The 25,228-nt window shown below is 36.0% G+C and overlaps 2 protein-coding genes across 4 annotated transcripts; both read left to right on the top strand.

Annotated features, from left to right (window-relative positions):
• The first annotated feature begins 15,664 nt into the window (after positions 1–15,664).
• LOC133782424 (3-ketoacyl-CoA synthase 11-like) lies at positions 15,665–18,334 on the top strand. The gene is made up of 2 exons (XM_062221727.1): positions 15,665–16,566; positions 17,262–18,334. The coding sequence occupies exons 1-2, from the start codon at positions 15,841–15,843 to the stop codon at positions 18,045–18,047; spliced, it is 1,512 nt and encodes a 503-aa protein (XP_062077711.1). The 5' UTR covers positions 15,665–15,840; the 3' UTR covers positions 18,048–18,334.
• Positions 18,335–19,688: 1,354 nt separating this feature from the next.
• On the top strand, positions 19,689–25,215 carry LOC133784150 (uncharacterized). 3 transcript variants are annotated; one of them, XM_062223632.1, is made up of 7 exons: positions 19,689–19,771; positions 23,775–24,026; positions 24,113–24,331; positions 24,410–24,502; positions 24,593–24,703; positions 24,797–24,909; positions 24,993–25,215. In XM_062223632.1, the coding sequence occupies exons 3-7, from the start codon at positions 24,329–24,331 to the stop codon at positions 25,213–25,215; spliced, it is 543 nt and encodes a 180-aa protein (XP_062079616.1). In that variant the 5' UTR covers positions 19,689–19,771; positions 23,775–24,026; positions 24,113–24,328. The 3 variants fall into 3 exon arrangements, 2 of the variants coding, with proteins under 2 accessions (XP_062079616.1, XP_062079615.1); XM_062223631.1 differs by lacking the exon at positions 19,689–19,771 and adding an exon at positions 21,024–23,694; XR_009871160.1 differs by lacking the exons at positions 19,689–19,771; positions 24,410–24,502; positions 24,593–24,703; positions 24,797–24,909; positions 24,993–25,215 and adding an exon at positions 21,024–23,694 and having other exon boundaries at positions 24,113–24,326.
• The last annotated feature ends 13 nt before the right edge of the window (positions 25,216–25,228 follow it).

Here is a 25,228-nt window from a genome sequence, read left to right as displayed (position 1 = left end):
GCCTTTTAACTCATCAGTTACTCTATGTGTACAGGTAAAGCTAAGGTTTATGAACTCAATGATGATGAGTTGGAGAAAATCTCGTCAACACATGCATATTGTGAGGGGTTTCCTAAAGTCTTCCGCACCATGTTTTTAAGTCTTTTAAGTATGTGTTATGTTTTCAAGCATGTCAAGAAGGTCATTCTCACTACTACAGAATCTATTTTTTGTGTCAGTCAACTCCATTCACTGATGTGGTTGACTCAATCTGGACATTTGTGTCAGTTGGTAATTGACACAAATTCAGAACAAAGGGTTATACAAATCAAACTGACACGGTTAACTAAAGCCATTTGCGTCTGTTGTGTACTGACACTAATGGCCAAATATTAAAAAAAGAAGGCCCAAAGCCCACTCTCCCACTTTCCCCTTTAAACCCATCTCTCTTTTTTGTAAAAATTAGATCGGGTACCATTGTTAGAGGGCATCTTTAATTTTAAACCAAATTTTAAAATTCTTTCATTTATGTCCCAGTTTTTAATCACTCTTCCTATTATACCATTTCTCCCACTCACACACAATCACGCACAACCCTCATTCATCTTCTTCTTTCCCACAACACAAAGGAATTTTTAGCTTCTCCACGTTCTGTCGATACTCCAATGATACTCTAGCAACTTTAGCAATATCTCACCAGTCTAGTTTCACCACCAACAATTGATTCTTTCACCACTACACTTTTGGCACCATCAATTTCTGTCACGACATAATCCTCACTCTGTCAACGCAAGCCATATCATCTTCTTTCCGCACTACATAGCCAAACTCACTCATTTTCCTGCCAAATCTAGGCTATTTTGAAGCCGAGAAAGATTTTTATTGTCGTCAGGTATGTAAAATGGTTTTCAACAATGTATTGAATTCCATTTGTTTGATGAAAGTCTTTAGCTAAACATCATTTGTATGATGATTAATTTCCCTTGTTCTCTAGTATTTTCATTGGTTATTTTGTATGTTGTTTTGTTCTTGTTGTTTTTTATCATGCAATCATTCATACTTATAAGCAGTAGCTTTAGTAGTCAAAGCATACTTATAAGAATTCCATATGTTTTTAGTTTTTGGTAAGTGTTGTTTGTGATTGATATGTGGATTGTTAGTGATATTGAGTTGATGTTGTTGAAATTGTGTGCGATAGGATATAGTAAAATGAAACTAGTCATGATTTCCTTATCGGAATATCTCAGGTCATTTTGTTATGTAAAAGGTTAGAGTTTTAATATCTGAACTAATAAATATAGTGTTAAAGTTTTGATGAATTATTAAAATGATCTGAGCAAATGTTAGATTTTGTACAAATGCCAACTAGAATAATTAAATTAATAATCTAGTTTTTGGGGTTAGTTTTATGTTTTCTCATGTACTTTGTTTGATAAAAAGAGTGCTAATTTATTAGCTAAGATTCATTTAAAATGGGATTTTGGAGGTTAGGTTTATGTGAGATAGGTTCTTTTTTTGTTTTACAAAACTCAACAAAGAAATGTCCATATGAATTTTTGAACTTGTGGTGTTACTTTCTTTGGTACAATTTGTGGATCAAGTGAGGGATGAAGCTAAATATGATTTTATTTATGTTCAAATCATATCTAGAGAAGCTTTTTAAATCCCTTGCATGAAGTGGGGTTTTCAAAAAAATTTAGTTAGTTTTTTAATCACAAGAGATTATATCATTATCATCATCTTCTGGAAATTGGCATAGGCAGTCAATAGATGAGGAAATAGACGCTGAGCCGTAATATTGGCTATCATCTTTGCAAAAAATTAGAAATATTAATAGTAGTAGCAGTAGTGTTGTTTTTGTTGTTGTTCTCAGTGTAGAAATGCTTACCATAATTACCATTAGTGCCACTGTCTTGTGGAAATATTGATCTTGGTGCAGGTGACCCTTTGCTTGCCATTGGCAAAAGATAGAGACATGTTGTTATCCCAACATCGAACTAGAAACTTTACTAGTGTTAGTACCACTCTTCTCCCCAAACTAATTCATATACCTAAAACATATATATATATAATGCAATGTTAAACTAGCTACTTATGTTTATAAGATAAAAAAAATAAGTATACATAACAATCATTCATAAACAAATAAACATGGCATGACAATTATAAACATTCATACATAACACTAAACATAGATAATCAGGCCATGTCCTACTCTACGGGCACAAACAGTTTTCTTACTTGATTACCGAGCTGACAGTACCAGGCGATCCCGAGCACAATTCCTAATCCCTAGCCTTAGCAGTAAAAGATAGTCACAACGTAATAATAAATAACCATCACAATCTCAATCGATTAAAAGACTTCGGAATAATATACTAGCCTCTGAGACCTCGAATTCTACTAAATCGGGTAGTAGGATCCTTCCAGAGCCTCTAAGTTTTAGTTCCCGAGCCCAAAAACCCTAATTGGCGACTACTTTCTATTTGAGATTCGGCTCTCCTCTGGGCGTCGCGACCCTTTACAAGTCAGATAACTCAAGGCTTTCACCTGAGGGACACGGGCCGCGGTACGCCCCAACCTACGTCGCGGCGCCTGGACGATTTCAAAGACCCCCTAGGCCTTCTTGGTTCATGTGTGCCACGACACCCAAGAACAGCGCTGCAGAGCGACCCTGCAAACCCAAAAACTTCATCATTTTCCCTGCATTTTTCTCGAGCCAATTCCACTGAAATTAACCCTAATCAATACCTAAACCCAGAATTACCTCTAGAATTCATATCAATGCAATATAATTAGTATAATTACTCTAAAAACCTCTCCATATTCTTACCAAAATCCAAAATCTACCTAAGGTCTAAACCTCAAGGAAAACTCTTAAACTACAGTAAAAAACCATAAAGAAGTCAAGACTTACACCTTACCTTAGTGATGATTTCGGCCCTTACACCTTATCAAGGTAAGGGTTCTATGCTAGTTTTTGTTGAATTTATGATGTAATTTAAGGGGATTTCTAGAGGGTGAACCTTAGGTTGATTTTTGGAGTTTGATAAGGCTATGGAGTAGTATTTTGGGGTAGTTATGTTGATCATGTTGCACTGATGTGAATTCTAGGCACAATTCTAAGCTTATGTTTTGATTTGGATGGATTTTTGTGGAATTGGCTCGAGAAAAACATAAGGTATTTATGGGATTCGGGCTCGAGCCGCGGCCCATGTGCGTGAGAAGACCCTAGGGGTCTCTGAATTGCCTAGGCACCGCCGCACAGGTTGAGCATGCCACAGCCCGTGTCCCCCAAGAGAGAGCCTTGAGGCTCTCAAACTTGTAGAACGTCATGGCCCTTAAGGCCTGGGCTGTGCCTCTAATTAAAGAAAATAGCCAAAACAGGCCTTTAGGCTTCGGGAACGTAAACCTAAAGGCTCGGGAAGGATTCTACTACCTGGTTTAGTAGAATTCGAGGTCCCGGAGGCTAGAATATTATTCCAAAGTTTTAATTGTCTTAGGGTTTGATGGATATTTATATCATTGTTGGTGACTAGGTTATTCTGCTAGGGCACAGGGCTAGGGATTGTGTCGGGATTGCCATATGCTAGTTGCTCAGAACTCAAGGTAAGAAAATGGTCTGTACCCGTAGAGCTATATTGTGCTTAGTGTTGTGTGTAATGTTTATAACTATTACATCATGCATGTGTTTGTGGCGAAACGACAAGGGTTGGGATCAACAAAGGTCGGGAGCGGCAAAGTTCGGGGATGGCGAAGGCCAAGAACAGCGAAGGCTGGGAATGGTGAAGGCTAAGAGCAACAAAGGCTGGGATCGAAATTAAGCATGTTGAATGTTGGCTGCCAGGGAGGGTCCCTCTAAGAGTGTTGTACACACCCGCTCGGTTAAGACCGTAAACTTGGTGTCTGGTATGGCAACCTAACCGGCGTAGGTCGTTGTTGTGAATTCTTATAGGAACTTGTAGATTGTTTTATGTGTTTGATTAATTATGCATTTTTTGGAATAAATTGTTATATGATGTGCTGTGAATTTTTCTTGCTAAGCCTCGGCTCACGGATGCTTTGTGGTGCAAGTAAGGTCAAAGTAAAGGTCGATCAACCATGAGTTGGAAGGCATGGAGCGGTGCGTACATGTTTGGCTTACCTGGCCCCCACAGCTGGGGTTTTTTTTTAGCAACATGTTATAAACGTTTAGTTTTATCTTTTAGGTCGACTGTACACTAACTCTTAAGTTGTAAATATATTTTAAAATAATGTTTCGGGATCCCAATGTAGCACTTTTATAATTTTAATGAATTTCCAAACCTTTTTATACTTAATTTTCATTAAATGAGTCATTATTATGATCTACTCACACTTTTTAGTCTAAATCCTTGATTAGAGAGTTAATGGCACATTTTAAAATCACATGGTAACGGCTCTAGGGAAGTAGGGTGTTACAACTTGGTATCAGAGCGAGCCATGGTTTTTGGTTCCTGGAGGTTGACGAATCATGTACGCTCACTGCTAGAGACAAGCTCGGGTCAAGGCTGGTTTGTATTAAGTGAAATATTTATTTTAACTGCTTATCTGAATTGCCTTATCTTCTAAAATAGAGAACATGATGTATATATATATGTATTTTAGGGGAATAAGACTTGATAATTGATGCATAAGCATTATGGACTTACGTCTATGCATATTGTATGTGGCTATTGTGTTGTTTGGTCTTGCTAGTTGTATAGTTCTGGATAAGAATATCAAGGCTGGTAGGTTAAGTTATTGGTTGCAGATAGATTTGGATGTTTTGTATCCAAGGCAGTCAACTGGATCAATCATTGTTAATAGTGGGGTTGCGGATGACAGTTGAGGCCAGAATCCTCCATCTACCCCTTGGGATCAACAGTAGATGTTTGCTGGCGTGCAAGCAAGATTGTAAAAGCAAGAGGAAGAGATTAGGTGGTTGAGACAGCGGGTTCTCTCAAGGAACGCTGCCTTGTGTGTTTTGGCAACAATGGCACCAACTATGGTTCAACCTGAGGGTGGAAACATATGGGAATTAATGTATGAAAGAGTCCAGAAGCATTATCCTCCAATTTTCGAGGGAGGTTTGGACCCGTTCAGGGTCGAATAATGGATGGGCATGATTAGCTCCGTCCTTGAATATAAAGGAGCGGAAGGCAATGATAGAGTGGCTTGTGCCACGTACATGCTGTGGGAGGATGCCCAAACGTGGTGGAAAGTTGTATCCCAGATCCGAAATGTTTTCATGATGGGTTGGGATGAATTCAGACAATGGTTCAACGAAAGGCACTACTATGACACAGTTTGAATTGCAAATACCAATGAGTTTATGAACTTGGTTCAAGGTAGTAAGACAATGACAGAGTGTGTCAATGAATTTGATAGGTTGTCCAAATTCGCTTTTGATTTGGTACCAACAGATGTGGCCCGGAAGGATCGATTCATTCAAGGACTGAAATCTGGGATGGCCTAGAGCATTAGGATCACTCCAGTGTATAAGATTGTTACCTACGCCTGGGTAGTAGGGAGGGCCCTTGTTATAGACCCCTGACAGTTCTACTACCCCCTGGTCTTGGTAGGAGGGGGTTATACTTTATAGGGTGGCCGCCAGGGCGGAAACGGGGTATGGAGAAGTTATCCAGTATGCACCAGGTGCAAGAGACACCACCTGGGAGAATGCTGAGTGAAGGCATTTTTTCTATGTGGAGTAGTTGGGAACATCAAGAGGGATTGCCCAAAGTCAAAGACAGAATAACTAAAGAGTACAGATAGCTCAACCCCACCAGGTGCAAGTGGTGCTGGTTAGCCACAGTTAGGGTGGAGAAATGATCAAGATTGGCTTAAAGCCTATGATTAATGAGTAACAGATACACCTCTAGAAATAAGCAGTGAAACACTAGAAGAAGATTTTGTAGAAATGGTTAAGAATTCCACTGCCTTAGCACATATGAGTTAAGATATATGAATTGGGTGAGTGATCCGATGGGTGCTGGTATTGAAGATAAGACACGGGATGAGCTTTGGGTTACCTCTTTAGAACTATTGTATCCAGGAAGTTGAATACTGGGAGGCGCACGACTTGATCTTTTGGTAAGTGAGAAATGATAGTTAGAAGCCAGAAGGGCTATTATGACTCTAGGATAACCTAAGATAAGTATGAAGAAATATAATTATGGACCGTAAAGGTGGATCACCTCAGTTTGTAGGTGAGGTGAGTGGATGCGAAAAGTTGTGACCAGACGTATTGTATTACACACTATGGTTGGTGTGAGCGTGATGTCAAAGAGGCAGTGTGTATGGAAGAAGACCATATCTCCCCACTGGACACCAAAGTCGACAATGTTAGCTTAAGACCCTTAGGTTCCCAGGTTCGGGAAGAGGGTCATAGAAGGAGATGACTATGAGGATGAAACCTAGAATTAACGGTTACAGTTATACATGGCTCACTTGAAAGAGTAACTCAAGGTTTGAGTGTTTATTTTACTAAAGGGTAGAGAGTACGAAATTTGAGTATGGGAACGTAGGATTCCAAGACTAGAGACTCTGTGCTTCTCTGAATATTATGGATTAAGTAAGGTAAAGGAGTTTGGGAAAGGAGGAAGAAGTTTTGACCCTAGATTGGGAAAGATATGAAAGATCCTAATAAGGACTGGGCTAGGGGCCTACAACTTAGCCTTACCCCATCATGGGCGGGTAGAGGCTCATGAGATATTATTGGTGTCAAAATTAAGCGGAGAAGTGTGAGTACTACCCCTAATCGGGCGAAGAGGTCTTAGAAGTTCAGGGGAACTTGTTGTACAAGGGAAATCTAGTGAAACTCTGGACACAAGAGATTTAGACATACAAACTTAGACCATCCTTCTTGTGAAAGTGTTGCAAGTAGTGGCAAAGTAAAGAACCTGGTTCTAGGGTTATAGCCAGGGTTACAGAATTAGTATCTTGAGATGTTTAAACAAATTTCAATGATGAAATTTCTGTAAGGAGGGGATAGTTGTAGCGTTCCAAATTTTCTAATAAGGCTTAGGGCCTTGATTAGGGTGTCGGGAGGGCAATAATTGAATTAACTATGTTAATATGTGAATTTAATATTTATGTGATTATAAATGCATGTTTAGGTGAATTAAATATGCATGTGGGCCCCATTTGGCTATTAAGGGCATATTTGTAAATTTAGCCCGTTGAGGGCATAATGCAATATTTGTGTACATTGTGATTGATACCACGAGTGGGTGGTGATATATTTGTGATGTACGATCTGAGACAGTCCTAGGGAGCAGTTTAGCTAGAAACTCACAACGAGGTTGAATACCCGACTCGGGAGGAGCCTATGGGTATTTTGGGAACGTAATATGTGTTCGGGATTTATCGAGTAACAGGTAGTAGTTAAGTAATGATTTGGACATGTCGAGATTAAACGGGGATTTATAGGAACACTCGAGAATTAGCGGGACATGGCTAATGACAAAATTGCCCTTGGTGGCACTTGAGGGTTAAGGATAGGCTTAGGGGTATTTTAGACTTTGTGGCTAAGGGATAGGCTTATGTCTAGGCAGCTGAGATTCTAGGATGGGTTAGAAAAAAAGCAGAAGGAACTTTCTCTCTCTCTCTCTCTCTCTCTCTCTCTCCCTCTCCCTCTCTCTCTTGGGTGTTTGTGAACTTTTGAGGAATCTTGAGGATTTGGGCTAAAGAATTGGTGATTTGCAAGCTTGGGGAGTTGAGGAATTAGTTCAGGTCAAAACTATCTCAAAGGTAAGAATCAGAACTATTTTTCTGTTGAATTTCTCTGTTTTTTGTTGGAGTTTTCGGGGGTTGGAACCTAGATAATTGAACTTGGATTGTAGTAGGACTTTGTTTAGTTTATTTAAGTTTATGTGCTACTATGAGTTTGGTATAAATGATATGGGGCTGAATTCTGACTTTAGCATAGGTTTGGGTCGATTTGCAAGGGATTTAGAAGTATGAAAATGGAGGTATTTTCTGGGTTTCGAGCTCGAGTCGCGGCCTTGTTCATCAGGCACTGCAGTCCGCTTGAGTTTATAGGCCAGGGGACTTTAGAAAAAATTGCCCAGGTGTCGCGACGCAAGGTTTGGGCGCTGCGGCCCGTGTCTCCCAGCAGAGAGGCATTCTCGCCTATGACTTGTGTGCGCCGTGGCCTTAAGGGGGGTTGGGCCGCGGCCCGGATGCAGAATTTTGGCAGTTTGAGGGTTGTTTGCTCGGGAAGGATCCTACTACTCGGTTTAGTAGAAGCCAAGGTCCCGGAGGCTAAGTTAATATTCCAAAGTTATTTATTTGTTTAGGACTTGATGGATGGTTATTATGAATGCATTGTGACTAGGTTTTCAACGAGGCTCGGATTAGAGGACTGTGCTCGGGATCGCATTGACTCAGATAGCTCGGGACACAGGTAAGAGAACTATTTGTACCCGTAGAGCTACGTGGTGTGTTGTGATGTATGTGTTGCTTATAACTATTATGCCAAACATGTGGATGTGATTGATCGGCAAGAGCCGGGAGCAGCAAGAGCTGAGAGCGGCAAGAGTCGGGAGCGGCAAGAACCAGAAGCAGCAAGGGGTTGAGATCAACATTAAGCATGCTGAATGCAAGCCGCTAGGGCGAGACCCTCTAAGGGTGCTGCACACACCCGTTCGGTTAAGACTGCAGAAGCGGCAAGGGGCCGAGATCTGCATTAAGCATGTTGAATGCAAGCCACCAGGGTGAGACCCTCTAAGGGTGCTGCACACACCCGTTCGGTTAAGACCGCGGACTAGGTGCCTGGAAGCGCACCCTGAGCAGAGTAGTCCTCTGCCATGATATTGTACTGCTAAGATGTTATGCTATTGTGCTTATGTGTTGATATATTGCTATGATGCTATGTTGTTGTACTTATGTGGTGTTATACTGTTATGATGTGATGTTGTTGTGCTGTCGTGCCATTGCATATTCCAATAACAGTTTATAGATTGTTTATTGCCTCGAGTTAAGTATTTATTTGTTGAGATAAATTATAGTATGTTGTGCTTTGAGGTTCTTTTGCTGGGCCTCGACTCATGGGTGCTCTGTGGTGCAGGTAAGGGCAAGGAGAAAATCGTTCAACCATGAGTTAGAGGGCATGGAGCGGTGCGTACATGTTTGGCCTACCTGGCCGCCACAACTGGGGTATTTTGAGGAGTTGGTAATAAATGTTGATTTTGTCGCTTAGGCCGACTGTAAAGTAACTTTTTGAGTGTAAATATGTTTCTAAATAGGATTTTTTTTGGGATCCCAATGTAACCCTTTTCATGATTTAATGGAATGACCGACCTTTCACACCAAAATATTATTTAAACGAGTTTACATTTTAATTAACTATACTTTTTAGTCTAATACCTCGATTAGCGAGCTAGTGACACATTTTAAAATCACATGGTAACGGCTCTAGGGAAGTAGGGCGTTACAGCTATGCTCTTGTGATTATTTGAGGTCTCTCTCTCCCTATTTTTGGATTATACATGATGATGTATGTTTTGTTTTTAAAGATAACCATGCAGGGGTTTTATTAAACTTTTTAAGTCCTACGTTATTAGTTGCTTTCCTACTAGGCTTTATATGCTCACCGCCTATATCTCTCCCATTCCAGGAACCTAGTGACGTGAATGTGAATAAGGTGATTCATTGGTGGAGCCAATGTAATTTAGCCTAGTTTTATTTAGTGTCATAGTCTTATCTTTTGAACATTGTCTATGTATTTGATTTGGAACCTTGCGGTTTGTAACTCGTAATTAGCTATGAAATAGTTCGGAATGAGGAATGATGGATGTTAATTATTATTTTGGTGTTTATGACTTATTAACTTTATTTATTTGGCGACTACATTACTGTGGGGATAATATTATTGTTCTATATATAATGATAGATGATCCTACTTTGATCACTAATATTTTTATATATAATTATATGAGTTATTCCATTATTTTTTACTAATAGTTTTGGTACTATTTATAACCAAATGCTAATTTATAAGAGTTGTTTTCCGACAAGGGTCAAAGTTTGACATTTGACCACCTAAGTTATGGATATTACAAATCTGCCACAACCGAGGGCGGGGGTCGTCATAGTTTAATTTTTAAATAGTCCTGGTTTAAATTTTAAGGAATAGTGGTTTAAATTTTAAAGAGTCGTGATTTATATTTTAAATGATCATGATTTATATTTTATATGGTCGTGGTTTATATTTTAAGCCTAATGGTTTCACTTTTAAGCCTTGCGATTTCAATTTTAAAGAGTTGTGGTTTAATTTTTAAAGAGTCGTAGTTTAAATTTGAAGTCTTACAGTTTAAATTTTAAGCATTGTAGTTTACATTTTGAAGAGTTGTGGTTTATGTTTTAAGCCTTAAGGTTAAACTTTTAAAGGGTCGTTGTTTAGATTTTATGTCATGATGTTTTTATTCTAAAGAATTATGGTTTACACTTTAAATTTTGTGGTTTAAATTTTAAAGAGTTGTAGTTTATATTATAAACCTTGATATATATATTTATAAAATAATTTTGCATAAAATGAATACAATCCTATAAATATAGTTCACCCACTATATTTATAATACATTTACAATTTAAATATAATACATATTAGAAGAACACTAGAATCATGGGCTGAAATAGTAAGTTTTAGGAAGTCTGGACATAACAATGGATCAAGTTTAAGTAAGTATATTTACTATCTAATTTTAGTTAACCCATAAATATGGATAGTTGTTCGACTATTCTCCTCTTTTATTCTCTCTCAACCTAATCAGCTGCTAACCCTTAGTCTCTCTCTCCAGTCATCTTCGTCGCTCTCCCTCTCTCTATCTCAGTACTTGCTCGCCCCTTCTCTCTCACACATGGCGACGGTAGACTCGGGAACACGCACAGACAAGTTTTTTTTCTATTGTTGGGTTCGACTGATATGGGGTTTTTGTTTGTTTGGGATCGCTGTTTGCAGGTGGTGGTGGCGGGGGTCTGTGCGACGGAGGGCGCGGGGCCTCGTGGTGGTGGCATCGACGGAGGGCTCGGGGAAGGCGGAGGGTAAGGTTCTTTTTTTTCCTTTTTTTTCTTCATTTCTTCTCTGATTTAGTTGGGTCGGGGTCGTGGTCGTGGGGTTGGGATTTGGGTTGTGTTGTTGGGTAGGATTTGTGCATTTTAGCGGGGGCTGAGTCATGGGTTGCGAGGTTACAGGGTTTCAGTTTGCTTTAATTAATTTGGGTTTGTAGTTAATGGATTCCACCATTAGGGATGAACATGATGAGGCCAGTGGATGAGTATTCTGTCTGCTTAAGAATTGAAACTGGTTAGGACAGAGTTGAACAAAATGAGGAGGTAGTAAGGCTAGTTTATTTGATATTTTCTTGAAACTTTCATTAATAAATGATGCGTCTTTTCTACATTGTTTCTTTTGCATGAAAAAAAGCGATATAAAAGAATTAGCGTGCAAGAAGCAAGAGCCATACGATGGCAATCAAATTGCGGTGAGCTCTCAAAACAACATTTGTTTGGTTAGTATTAATTAGGATTCAATTGTATTCTTTTTGCTTGCTAAACCTCAACTACCATTCAAATTTACAGGAAATGTTTAAGGAAATGGTGAAATGGAAAGATAAGACTAATCAAAACTTGAAAGTGAATTAACTTCTTGGAAGAGCATGCAGGTTTTTGAGCAATAAAATGCATTTTTTTTCTCATTCATGCATTTTCTGTTTCCATTTTGCTTTAATTAATCTGGGTTGTAGTTAATGGTTTGTGTGCATTTATATATATATATATTTTCTTTTGATTTGGTTTTTAGTTTTTACTCTACTTACCTCTAATTAACCATTCCGTAGCTTTTTTTTTTTTTATAATTAAAGCAGCATATTTGTTGATTTTTTTTGGTAAAAAGCTTTGTTTCCTTTTCTTGGACTGTATCTAACACTATGCAGCCATCTAAATTAGCAACAAGATGATTAATTTGTTACAGAAGACCCTCCTGTTCATTGCACTCTCCGCAGGGACTATTGACTAGCAATTGACTGCATTGATGCAGTCAAATTCAACCACAAAATTTCTTGGATTGCAATCTTTGGCCGCGCCCAACTTCAAACCTTTATATGTTATATGATATGCTTTATGCCTTATTATTTTGGATAATTAATTCTTATGCTTATTTTCGCAGAAGGTTGCTGATGAGCGCAGGAGAAAAACCATATTCAATTAAGCTTTGCGGTTATTTTTTATTTTAGTTTTGGTCTGGAAAATATTCATACTTTTTTTGTTCTTGTAATTTTTGTTTTAGAATACTTGAATTCTGTTCATTCCCATTTGTAAATCTGAGTTAATTTTAGAATTTGCTTTTTTGTATATTGTTTTGCTCACAGATTTGTTAAAGAAATTTTAATGTATATGTTTTGTATTTGATTTTAGATTTGGGCAGATTTTATTTTTGTATATATTTTAATTTTGATTTTTCTTGTTAAATTCAATTCTCGGTTTTGTGCAATATTAATTTTATCAATTTTTTTTAATATTTTAATATATTATTAGATAAGCTTCCCAACTGACATTAAAAGCTCAGGATTTAGTGTCAGTTGGCAATTGTCACAAACATAACATTTGTGTCAATTGTGAACAATTACAAAAAATGTGATATTTGCTTCAGTTGTAAACTCTCAAAATATTTTCTATCCGTTGAGAACTGTTACAAATAACATTTTTTGAAGTATTGTCGGCCAAGTACTCTATTTCTTCATCATTTAAAGATTGTTTTGTTGTTTAAATACCGAGATCTCATACTCACAGATGTTTAATTTTGGTTTTGCGATGTAAATGCTTTTATTATGTTTATACAAGTATTTTTACGATTTTAAGGACCGTTTTATGATAAATTGGCTATTTTAGAGTACGTTGACCGCTATGAAAATACTGTTATTTTCTAGTGTGTCAACGTTTAAGAATTTCAAGTCGTTACAAGAATTAACAAGTAGAGAGAAAAATAAAGAGTGAGGAAGAGAAAAACTTTATGAGACTTGGTGAAAATAATAATTGTTTATTGTTAATTGGGAGCATAAATGTAAATATCATTTATTAATAAGCAAAAATTCAGGCTCCGGATCCTAATTGCCTCCGCCCTACATCCCTCTCTTAAAATAGTACCTATTATTTCACATCTTTGATTAATTTTAATTTCTAATTGTATTTCTTTCATTAATATTATCTAATAGTAATTGTTTAATTTTATCTATTAGTGTATTTGATTGGAGACATAACAGTAAATTTTTGGGAATTAAAATTGAACTAAAAACGAAGTAAAAATAATGGAGATGGTGAACTAGATATATAGATATAGGTTTTAACATCGGACTGAATGAGCACTAATTAAACACCGACAAAAATACTAATATTGCATTATTAAAGTACTATAAAATGCCACCTCTGTAAAGAAGTCGTGTCCTTCTTTTTAAGTGAAAATATTATTTTACGTTATATTTATGAAGTTTTTTTTCTTGTTGTATATCACGTGTTAATAAATGCTCCATAACGAAAATTGTTAAAAGTTGGGATTTTAATTAAAGCTCGTCGGGAAAGTCTTTAATTGATGGCGACCTATGCAACCGGTTTCCACGGTAGCATTCTCCTGGTGCATGTCATGGAATTTTTCCTGAACGATTACCGTGTGAACTGATGAATAATATCAATCAATATTAAATACCAAGAAAATAAACTTATAGGGTCAATATATATATATATATATGTATATATCATTATATGTCGCACTAAAGTAGCTGTTCAATGCACATGGTATGATATGGGTTATTTCAAATTTGGATAATTATTTCATTCACACACCAAAACTAAAAAACACATTAAAATCAATTCGAAAATCATGTAGTCTTGCCCATAACCTAGCCCATTTGTATGGTTCATGTAACCTTGCCCATTATTATGTATTTCGTTATTCTCATATGGTCAAAGTGATCTGGTTTAATCACATATATCCCAGCTCTTGTGCATATCTTTTTTGTATTGAATGGTTAAGTTTTTAAAGAGTACAACTCGTTCGATTTCTACCAAAAATTAAAACAAAACAAAATAATAATAGTAATAATGTATCAAAGCCCAAACAGAAATGAAACTTAATGGCACGAATATTTCGCGCATGTTGCATCTTTAAATAGAAATACTTTAGCTTTTGTTGGAGGTTTTAATTGCTAAAAAGGGAAAAATTATTGTTAAATTTAATGAGTGCCTCCAAAGAGTACATAACTAGAATTAATCATTTGATGGACTTACAGAGAACCCAAACTTAATAAATTAAAAAAATACAAATTAACTAATGATTCCATATAAAAATAAATAAATAAAAACCTACAATATAGGCAACTATATAATTCCCTTGAAAATCTTATTTAGTGATGTTTGTAACATTTAAATATAATTTATTTTACCGCGAAAATTTCTATTATTAGTGTATTACTATTATTAATGGTCACATATCCATACTAGATTGGATAAAAAAAATACCACGCAAAAAATTAAGTACTACAAATATAACTACATAACGAGTTTTGTTACAAATGACCATATTTTATATTATTATTTTTTGTCACATTTATGTTTTATAAATTTTTTTACTTCTAATTATATATATATTTTTAATATTTTTTTTATCATTTTATAGTGTAATTTCTTTATTTTATTGTACATTTTAGATAAATTAATTAATATTAATAATAATGATAAATTAATATAAATTCATCAAAATTATTCAATAAATTAAAGAAATGATACTATAAAATGAATAAAAAATATATATTTATATAATTAGAAATAAAATTATTTATAAAATTTAAATGTGGCTAAAAATAATGACATAAAATAGGGATACTTATGGGGCAAATTCGTATGTAGATATATTTGTAGCAGTTAAATTCATATGTAGTATTTTTTTTTATTCAATCTGGTAAAGGCAGGTGGCACTCTTAATATATTCAATGGCCAAAGACCAACTGCTTACTAAAATACTAACAGTAGTGATTTTCCCCACAAAAAAAATACTTAGACATTTAAGCGCTACATATAAATTTTCTCAGCAATTTTCCCAACTATTTGTATATATAAATATATTTTAAAGAAATAAATTATTCATGTATGTGTCATCAATTTGGAACTATCTCCCACGTATGCCAACCTATACCCATCTCAAAGTACGAAGCCAGTTAGGAATGAGGGGAGACTTCCCTTCTCAATTTTTTTTACTTATTTTTTAAAATAATTTGGTAATATTTTTATCAATAATTCTTATTAATGAAATAGTAATTCTTTTGTCCAAAAAAAAAAACAGAAATTTTAATTCATCTTGCTCTAAAATTAAAAATCACAAATAATCGTCCTCATTTACGTCCTGCTAGCTCCCTGCCTATTTCTCCTAAATATTTAAACCCCTTTCCCAAAGTGTGCGAATATATAAATCACATATAATTGGTATTGTACATGAATTTATATCTACCATGGGATAATTACATAAATATATACGATGGATTTCACCAGAGTACAAGTGGTAGTTGTGGATAGTTATGGCGATAGTTGGCTTACATTTATATCACGAGTCAGGGGGTAGGAAATGCCAATAAATTTAAATTAAGTTCCTCAATTATATTATACGCTTTCTCTTCGTCTATAAAAACCACAAACCATTCTCATATTGCACAATCAACTTTCCTTTCATCGCTGTCTAACATTTTCTTAGTACTTTGTACAACCTCATAAATACCTTCCGTATTTAGCAACTAGGAGTTTCTTTAATCCATATTTTATCAATTCAACCAGGCCATAATAATCTCATTTTTTTTGTGTTCAACAGCTCAAAATATGAGGAACGAGAAACAAGATGCTCGAAGCATAGAGAACAGAAAAAACTCAGTGAAACTCAAGTACGTCAAACTTGGTTACCACTACTTAATCTCAAATGCAATGTATCTGTTCCTTCTTCCACTCATCATAGCCCTAGGCCACCTCTCGCTTGAAGATATTGTTCAACTCTTCCAACACTTCGAGCTGGGCCTTGTCTCCGGCACTCTTGTGTGCACGGCCCTTACTGTGTGCCTCGTCACGCTCTACTTCTCATGGCGCCCTCGCGACGTTTATCTTCTCGACTTCTCCTGCTTCAAGCCGGAGCCCAGCCTAATGTGCAGCCGCGAAACGTTCATGCGGCAAACTGAGCTAGCCAACACCTTCAGCGACGAGCTTCTAGGGTTTCACCAGAAGATCATTGAGAGATCAGGCTACGGACAGAAGACATACGTGCCCAAGGCAGCACTGGAGGACCCGCCCATAGCAACGATGGAGAAGGCGAGGGAGGAGGTGGAGATGGTGATGTTTGGGGCAATAGACGAGTTGTTGGCCAAGACAAGAGTCAATGTCAAGGATATTGGGATTTTGGTGGTCAACTGTAGCTTGTTCAATCCTACACCATCGCTTTCAGCCATGGTTGTTAACCGTTACAAGCTTAGAGGGAACATTTTGAGCTATAGTCTTGGTGGGATGGGATGCAGCGCTGGCATTATTTCTGTTGACCTTGCCAAACGTTTGCTACAGGTTTGTTTATTAAAATACTTAATTATCACACACACAAATATATATATATATATATTTATATATAAAAAATAATACGGACAACGTTAGTAAGACAACATAAAAAGCATTGACTTGTATATATATCATGAAGTTGCTGTGTCCATGCACATGTTGTCGCCTGTTTTGTTTCAGGAAAATTTTCAGTTTTATGGGTAGTGATATCTAGCTAGAATAAGATATCATCTATAAACTTTCATTTTATAGAATCATGCATTGTCCATATGTCAAGTGTTGTCAAAATATTTAGCTCAGCACTCTCCATGGTAGGAAGTAAATACATTGAGATCTTCAGCTTATGAAAATGACGTATTATATATGATATTCCAAAACTGATCCACCATCAGCACATTATTGACTATGTATGTTCATAAACATAGTTGTCTTTTACTTACACGGGAGTTTTTTTGCAGTATTGGTCTTATTTTCAATGCTACTCAATTTTGACTCAATAACAAAAAAAGTATATATATAAATCGAGTATCCATAGGAACATGTGCATATCTGTACCGACTTATCACGGCATAAATTATGTAACCGATCTAGATAGTTTCATATTGAGTTTAGTTAATGCAACACGCGCGCGTGTATGTTAATATATTTATATATTTTAAATAATTAACTAAATGATATTTTGAATGTACTGTACATATTATTAGGACCAACCGAACACGTATGCCCTAGTGGTGAGTACGGAAAGTATGACCCTAAACTGGTACGGCGGCACTAACAAATCAATGCTCATCACCAACTGCCTGTTCCGCCTCGGCGCCGCCGCGGTCCTCCTAACAAACAAATCCTCCGAACGCCGCCGTTCCAAATACCAACTCATGCACACCTTACGGACACACAAGGGCGCCGACGATATGAGCTATCGCTGCGTGATACAACAAGAAGACGACAACGGAGAAGTTGGCGTCAAGCTCTCGAGGGATCTCCTCACGGTGGCCGGAGACGCCATCAAGACCAATATTACCATGTTAGGCCCCTTAGTCCTCCCCGTATCGGAACAAATCCTCTTTTTGGCTAATCTAGTGGGGAGGAAAATGCTTAGGATGAAGATCAAGCAGTACGTGCCTGATTTCAAGCTAGCTTTTGAACATATTTGTATCCACGCCGGTGGTCGAGCAGTCCTTGATGAGATCGAGAAGAACCTGAATCTCACTAAATGGCACGTTGAACCTTCTAGAATGACCCTTTACAGGTTTGGAAACACTTCTAGTAGCTCTCTTTGGTACGAGCTGGCTTACACTGAAGCCAAAGGTAGGGTCCGGAGAGGAGATCGGGTTTGGCAAATTGCATTCGGGTCGGGTTTTAAATGCAACAGTGCAGTTTGGAAAGCAATCCGGTCCGTCAATCCGGACAAGGAGAAGAATCCCTGGATCGATGAAATCGACGAGTTTCCCATTACAGTGCCAGATGTGCAACCCGTTCTAGCCCATTAATTTATAATAATAATTTTTATTATTGCTATATCTATTTTATAGAAGAAAAGAAAGGAAGATATGAACACGATGACACGATTAATAGTGTTTAGGGGTCTCGTCCTTCCAAAACATGATGGCGATATCATGATCACCACTTGGCAATATTAAATTTAAGTTTTATGTTTCCTCTTTCTTTTACTACTGTAATTTTTAAGGTTGTCCCTGATCAGAGGAACTCATGTTGTTCGGACGACTAGTACTAGTAAAACATGTGTTCCTCTAAAAAAGAAAAGTGTTTTTTTGTATGCATGTTTCCTATCTATTAGAATATAATTATATAATTTTATGCTAGAAAGAAAAAAAATGATGTTATATATTGATGAGATAGTTGCTGCAGAAATAAAAAAGAACGAAATTACCGAATAATAATCTGGGTTGAGTCGCGGACTAGGTCGCTCTCTTTAATACGTTCGCGACACTTCCCAGAGATGTGCAAGCAGACTATCAGCCCCGTCGTCTCCACACTACTAGAAATATAAGTTTTTACTTCGGTTTTTATAGTGAGCATACAAAAAAAGCGAAGTAAAAACATTTTCAAACTCTTTTACTTCGCTTTTCAAATTGGCGCTCTGAAAAAAATTACATATTACTTCGCTTTTTTAAAAAAACAAAGTGAAAAATTCATAGTGGAGAGGGCCGTGTTTGTTTGCACAAGCCCTTATATTATGTTTAGAGATAGTAAAAATGCAAAAAGCTGGCCAAACCAAACGCGGCCCTTGTGCACTTTTAACTTCGGCTTTTAGGTAAAAACCGAAGTAGAAAGTGCACCTTCCACTTCGATTTTTACCTAAAAACCAAAGTTAAAAGTGCACAAGGCCATATCACTTATGGACCTTTAACTTCGGTGTTTTGGTAAAAACCGAAGTAGAAAGTCCACTTTCTACTTCGGTTTTTACCAAAAAACCGAAGTTAAAAGTGCTTTATAACCCCTTCCCTAGACCCGAACGGTCATCTTCCTCAAACCCTCTCTACCCTATGTGCAAAAAAAACCCCCAAAACCTCCATTAACCACCGTGAGCCAACACCCATTTTGATTCTCCAAACCTTTTTTTTTTTCTTTATTTCTTGCAACATTTCTACCCTATAAACCGAAATATAGTCCAAAAATCTTTTTTTTTTTTTTAGAGAAAAAAAAGCATTTGGCCGTGGGTATTTTTCTCCATTTGAAAGTGGTGTTTCTTGCCGGATTTTGACCGGATTTTTGTCATTGTAAGGGGATTTTGAGCTTCAAAACAGGTATAGATTACTAAAATGTGGTTTTGATGATAATTTTTTATTTTTCTATGTTTTTTTTAATTTTTTTTATTATTCCGAATTTAAAATTAATATAATTAATATTTTATTAATTTTTATAATTATTTGTTTATTTTGTTAGTTTAAATAATGTGATAAAAATTAGGTTTATTATAAATATATATATATATATATATATGCATATTAGTTAATTTTAGAAATTTTGACAATAGATAAATTTGTTTTTTAAATATTTGAAAAAAAAATAAATAGCTTGAAGATGATCAAAGTGTTGTTCATTAGTTTCATTAACTAGTTTGATTTTTTTTTATTTATTGGTTTGATAATTAATTATGTAGTTTACTAATTATGTAATGTTTTAGTAGGGTCGTTGATTGAGTGGTGAACTTTGTTGTTCATTTCGGGTGCATTCAAGATTAATATTGAAGGTTAGTTATTTTTTTTATTTATATTACTACAAGATTTATGTATAAAGATAAGACTAATGTAATCATGCATATTAGATTTAGTGAAAGATATGTTTGAAAATTAGTGAAGTAGGCTCTGAGAAATTTGCGTGCTGTGGTGATATAAGGATGGATTGATTTATGCTTGATTATTTTGTTTGTTTGTGTTGTTGTTATAGGAAATTTTGAAATTGCGGTATGCTATAGAAACAGAGGATACTCTGCCGGATTTTTAAAAAAATTTATAAGACTAGAACCTAATAATGATAGATTCATCTATGCTTGATTATTGTGTTTGTTTTAAATGGTTTTAATGGTAATTTTTAAATTACGGTATGCTATAGAAACAGAGGATACTCTGCCGAATTTTTTAAAAAATTTATAAGACTAGAACCTAATAATGATGGATTCATATATGCTTGATTATTGTGTTTGTTTGTATTGATTTTATAGGTAATTATGAAATTACGGTATGCTATAGAAACAGAGGATACTCTGTCGACTTTTTAAAAAAATTTATAAGACTAGAACCTAATATAAGTTTTTTTTCTAACTTATTGGGAATTGAATATTGTTATTAGTATGGATAAATCATGGATGCTTGAGAGGAGAGAAACATCACAATTTCAAGATGGATTCAACAAATTTTTAGAGTTTTGCCTAAAGAATTGTAGTGATCCACAAAAAATTTGTTGTCCTTGTATCGATTGTGGTAATGGAGTAAAGGGGAATATTACCATGATAAAGGATCATGTATTTTGTCGGGGATTTGATATGAGTTATAGTAAATGGTATTAGCATGGAGAATTATTAAATGATGACCCATATCCATTAGGTAGGCGAGGTGTAGATGATTTTGAGAGTAATGATTTTGATGATCATCCTATAGAATTGCTTGATGAAGCACAAGAAGAGTTTTTTCATAATCCAGAAAAATTTCATAGTATGGTTAGAGATGCAGACAGACAATTGTTCAGTGGTTGCAATAAACTAAGATTGCCCACAATGGTTAAATTTTATAACATAAAAGCAGAAAATGGAGTTAGTGATAAGTGTTTCAGTCAATTTTTAGCTGCTTTCAAGGAGATTTTGCCGCTAGAAAATTGTTTTCCGGAGTCTACATATGAAGTAAAGAAAACATTAAGTTTGATAGGGTTGAAGTATGAGAAGATTCATGCATGTCCGAATGATTGTATTTTATATCGTAAGGAGTATGCAGACATAGACGCTTTCCCAGAATGTGGTTTATCACGGTACAAACCTAACAAAAGTAAGGAGATTAGGAAACTTATTCCTCAGAAAGTGCTATGGTACTTACCTTTGATTTCGCGGCTGAAGCGATTATATCGAAGTGCAGAACACTCTAAGAACTTAATATGGCACGAGACTGGACGAGTGAAAGATGGTAAACTCCGGCATCCTGCAGATTCACAGGCCTGGAAGAAGGTAGATTATATCAATCCAGAATTCAAAAATGAACCAAGACATCTTCGTCTTGGTTTAGCTGCTGATGGAGTAAGCCCGCATAGATCTCTTAGTAGTAGGCATAGTTCATGGCCTGTCTTCCTGGTTATGTACAATCTTCCTCCTTGGTTGGTGATGAAAAGGAAGTTCATGATGCTTTCATTAATGATTTCAGGCCCAAAACAACCAGGACATGATATCGATGTTTACTTGGCACCATTAATTGATGATTTGAAAGAGTTGTATGAAAATGGTGTTGAGGCATATGATGGTTTTAAAAAAGAAGTGTTTAATTTGAAAGCGGTGTTGTTATGGACTGTTAATGATTTTCCAGCATATGGTAACCTATCAGGTTTAAGCACAAAAGGTTACCAAGCTTGTCCAATTTGTTGCACCAACACAAGGGCCCGTCGCTTGTCAAATGGACGCAAAATGTGTTATATGGGTCATAGACGATATTTACATTTAAGTCATCCTGACAGAAATAAAAAAAAAACATTTGACGGTACTGTGGAACAAGACATTGCTCCTTTGCCATTGTCAGGTGAGCAAATTCTTAAGGAAGTAGAAAAAGTTGACTTTAGGTATGGGAAGAAGAATAAAAACAAAAAAGTCAATGGATGTTTTCAAAGAAAATCAATTTTTTTTCAACTTCCTTACTGGAAAGATTTACTCGTTAGACATTGCTTGGATGTCATGCACATAGAAAAAAATGTATGTGAAAGTATAATCGGTACATTACTTGATATCCCAGGTAAAACCAAAGATGGTTTGTCTAGTCGTTTAGATCTTGTTGAAATGGGTATAAGACACCGCTTGGCACCTGAAGAAAAAGGGGCTCGCACATATTTTCCTCCTGCTTGTTTTACATTGTCTAAAGAAGAGAAGCAAGCCGTATGTCAATCATTGGCAGGGATGAAAGTGCTTGATGGTTACTCATCCAATGTTCGAAACTTGGTGTCTATGGAAGATTTGAAGTTAATTGGAATGAAATCACATGATTGTCATATATTAATGCAACAATTACTTCCAATTGCCATTCGGTCAATTTTACCAAAAAGAGTTAGAGATAGTGTGACAAGTGTGTGCATCTTCTTTAATCAACTATGCGGAAAAGAATTGGAAATGAAGAAGTTGAATGCATTGCATGATGAAATAGTTGAAACTTTATGCAAGCTTGAAAAATATTTTCCACCATCATTTTTTGACATCATGATACATTTGATGGTCCATTTAGTAAGAGAAGCCAAGTTGTGTGGGCCAGTTTGGGCGGGATGGATGTATCCATTTGAAAGGAATATGAAGGTGTTGAAAGGATATGTACGTAATCACCATCGCCCTGAAGCTTGTATGGTTGAGTGCTATTTAGCAGAAGAAGCTGTGGAATTTTGTTCAGAGTACATGGTTGGAATCGACACAATCGGAATTAGCAAACCACGGAATAACTCGGATGGAGTTGATAGAGGATTACAAGGGAAAGGAACAGTAGTGACCATATCTCGTGCAGAATTAGATCAAGCTCATTTAGTTGTGTTGGAAAACAATCCCGAAGTTCAACCATATATAACGTAAGTTATAGATTTAATAAACATTATGCTCATTTTTATGTATAATTGAAATTTTAATATGTTGTACTTTGTATTGTAGTGAGCACATGGAGTTATTACAATCAATGATTCCCAACAAGGTTAAAAATAAACAGAAATGGATTATAGATGAGCATAATAAAACATTAAAAATATTATTCTAGCAAGGTTGGGAGAAGAAAACCATGGAGTGTCGACAGAGTTAAAACGCATATCATTTGGACCAAGTGTTCATGTAATAAAGCACAATGCTTACATTGTTGGAGGAAAAAGATTTCACACAAAGTCACGAGATGATGCTCGAATGGTTCAAAATAGTGGAGTAAGTATTGTGGCAGAAGCAGTGCATTTCGCTAGTGCAAAAGACAATAATCCAGTTGCTGGTACTATGGCATATTATGGGGTTGTTGAAGAAATATGGGAGCTTGATTATTCCTTATTTCAAATTCCTCTGCTCAAGTGTTCTTGGGTGGACAACAATGTTGGGGTTAGAATTGATGAACTTGGATTCACTTTGGTTGATTTAAGTAAGAAAGGTCACAAGAATGATCCTTTCATCATGGCTACCCAAGCAAAACAAGTGTTTTACATAACTGATCCTGCTGATGATAAATGGTCAGTTGTTTTACGAACCCCGGAAAGGCAGTTTATAGAAGATGAAAATGACGAAGAAAACGATGATTTGTTTCATGACAATTTTATTGTTGGACAACCAATACATGAGCAAGTTGAGAAAATCCATGATTTCCATGAAGATGATGATGATGGGGAATACATTAGAAATGATATTAGAGACGGAATATGGGTAGATTGTGGATCAACCAAGAAAAGAAAAAAGAAAAGAAAATGTGTCCAGTGAGTAATGTATTCATTTTTATGTTAAATATGTATTTATTTATGTCATAATTGTAACGTTAATTCTTGTTTATCTGCAGATGACAATTTCTGAAGGGGAGAACACACCAAATAGGCGAGACCCAACAAAGAAGAACAATATCAATAATCAAAAAGCTAAGGGAATAAAGAGAAATATTCAGTTTAATGATAAAGGTCAACCTATAGGGAAAGCATATAATGAGATGCAATCGTACCTTGGAGTTAAAACTAGGAGAACGGTCTCTCTCAATTATAAGGATTGGAGACAAGTCCCACAAGAATTGAAGAATAGAATATGGGAGGATGTATATGTAAGAAAATATTTTAATTACTTTAATATATTGATCATTTTCATGAATTACTTTGCATTTCATTAATCATTTTCTTTCTATTTCAGGGTGCCTTTAACATTCCAGAAAATTGGAAACCAGAATTAATGAAAAGTGCGGGAATAATGATGAGAGATTTTAAGACCAACATCACTAGTGACTAAATCTACCCTTTGGCAGAAGACGGTCTGATAGATGAACTCCAAATCCTTCCTAAGAAATATCCAGAACTTGACCTAGAAGATTGGAGGACATTTGTTAGCCACCGTTTATCTCCTGAGTTTATGGTACTATTATGTATATCTATTATTAGTTTTGAAATACTAATAATTGCTTAAAAACTTATTGTTACCTATTTAATGTAGGCTTTGCGGGAAGCACAACGTGAAAGAGCTCTCAAATATACTTCGAGGCATCGTACATCTCGTAGAGGGCTTGCCAATGTTAGAGAGGACCTGGTAAGTAATTCGCATCACTATTTTATAACTGTCAACTTGTTATGAAGAATATTGCACTCACCAACTTTAATTAATTGTTGTATGTTGTAGAAAACTAAACTAGGTGTGGCAGATGTAGAACGGTACCAAGTTTGGATAAGAGCACGAGAAAAGAGGAAGGTTCTTGTCACAGATTTGGACAAACAAATTGAAGCAAGAATTGTAAGTGGTTTCAAGCAAGTATTTTAAAGTAATTTAGGAATGATAAAGTTCTTATAAGTCACTAATATAAGTGACCACTGGTTTGTTCCACAGAATGAGCTGAAAGAAAAAGTTTGTAGTGGAGAAATCATTGCAAAGGGTCGGAATGACATATTAACGCAAGCTTTAGGGACACCTGAGCACCCAGGGCGCGTTAGAGCACTTGGGTATGATATTATTTTTTATTTGTTGCATTTAACTTAATTCTATAATATTTTAGTTTTAAAATAAATTTGGTTGATTATTGTAGGTCGTTTGCGAAGATTTCGTCCGTCTTTGGAAGAAAACCAAAAATAACAACAGAAATGGCTAATGCTGTTAGTAAGAAAGATGCAGAAATTGCGAGGCTCAGAGCAGAACTTAAAGCTTTAGAGGAGGAAAAAGCTAAACAAGCAGGTGGGATAGATGATATGGATGAACACGATAATGATGACGAGCAGAGCGACGAAGAATACCACACACCATACATGTAGGATGACACACCGT

This window comes from Humulus lupulus, chromosome 6 (genome assembly GCF_963169125.1).
Source record: "Humulus lupulus chromosome 6, drHumLupu1.1, whole genome shotgun sequence".
NCBI classification, from domain to species: Eukaryota; Viridiplantae; Streptophyta; class Magnoliopsida; order Rosales; family Cannabaceae; genus Humulus; species Humulus lupulus.
This window is presented reverse-complemented; position numbering and strand designations above follow the sequence as displayed.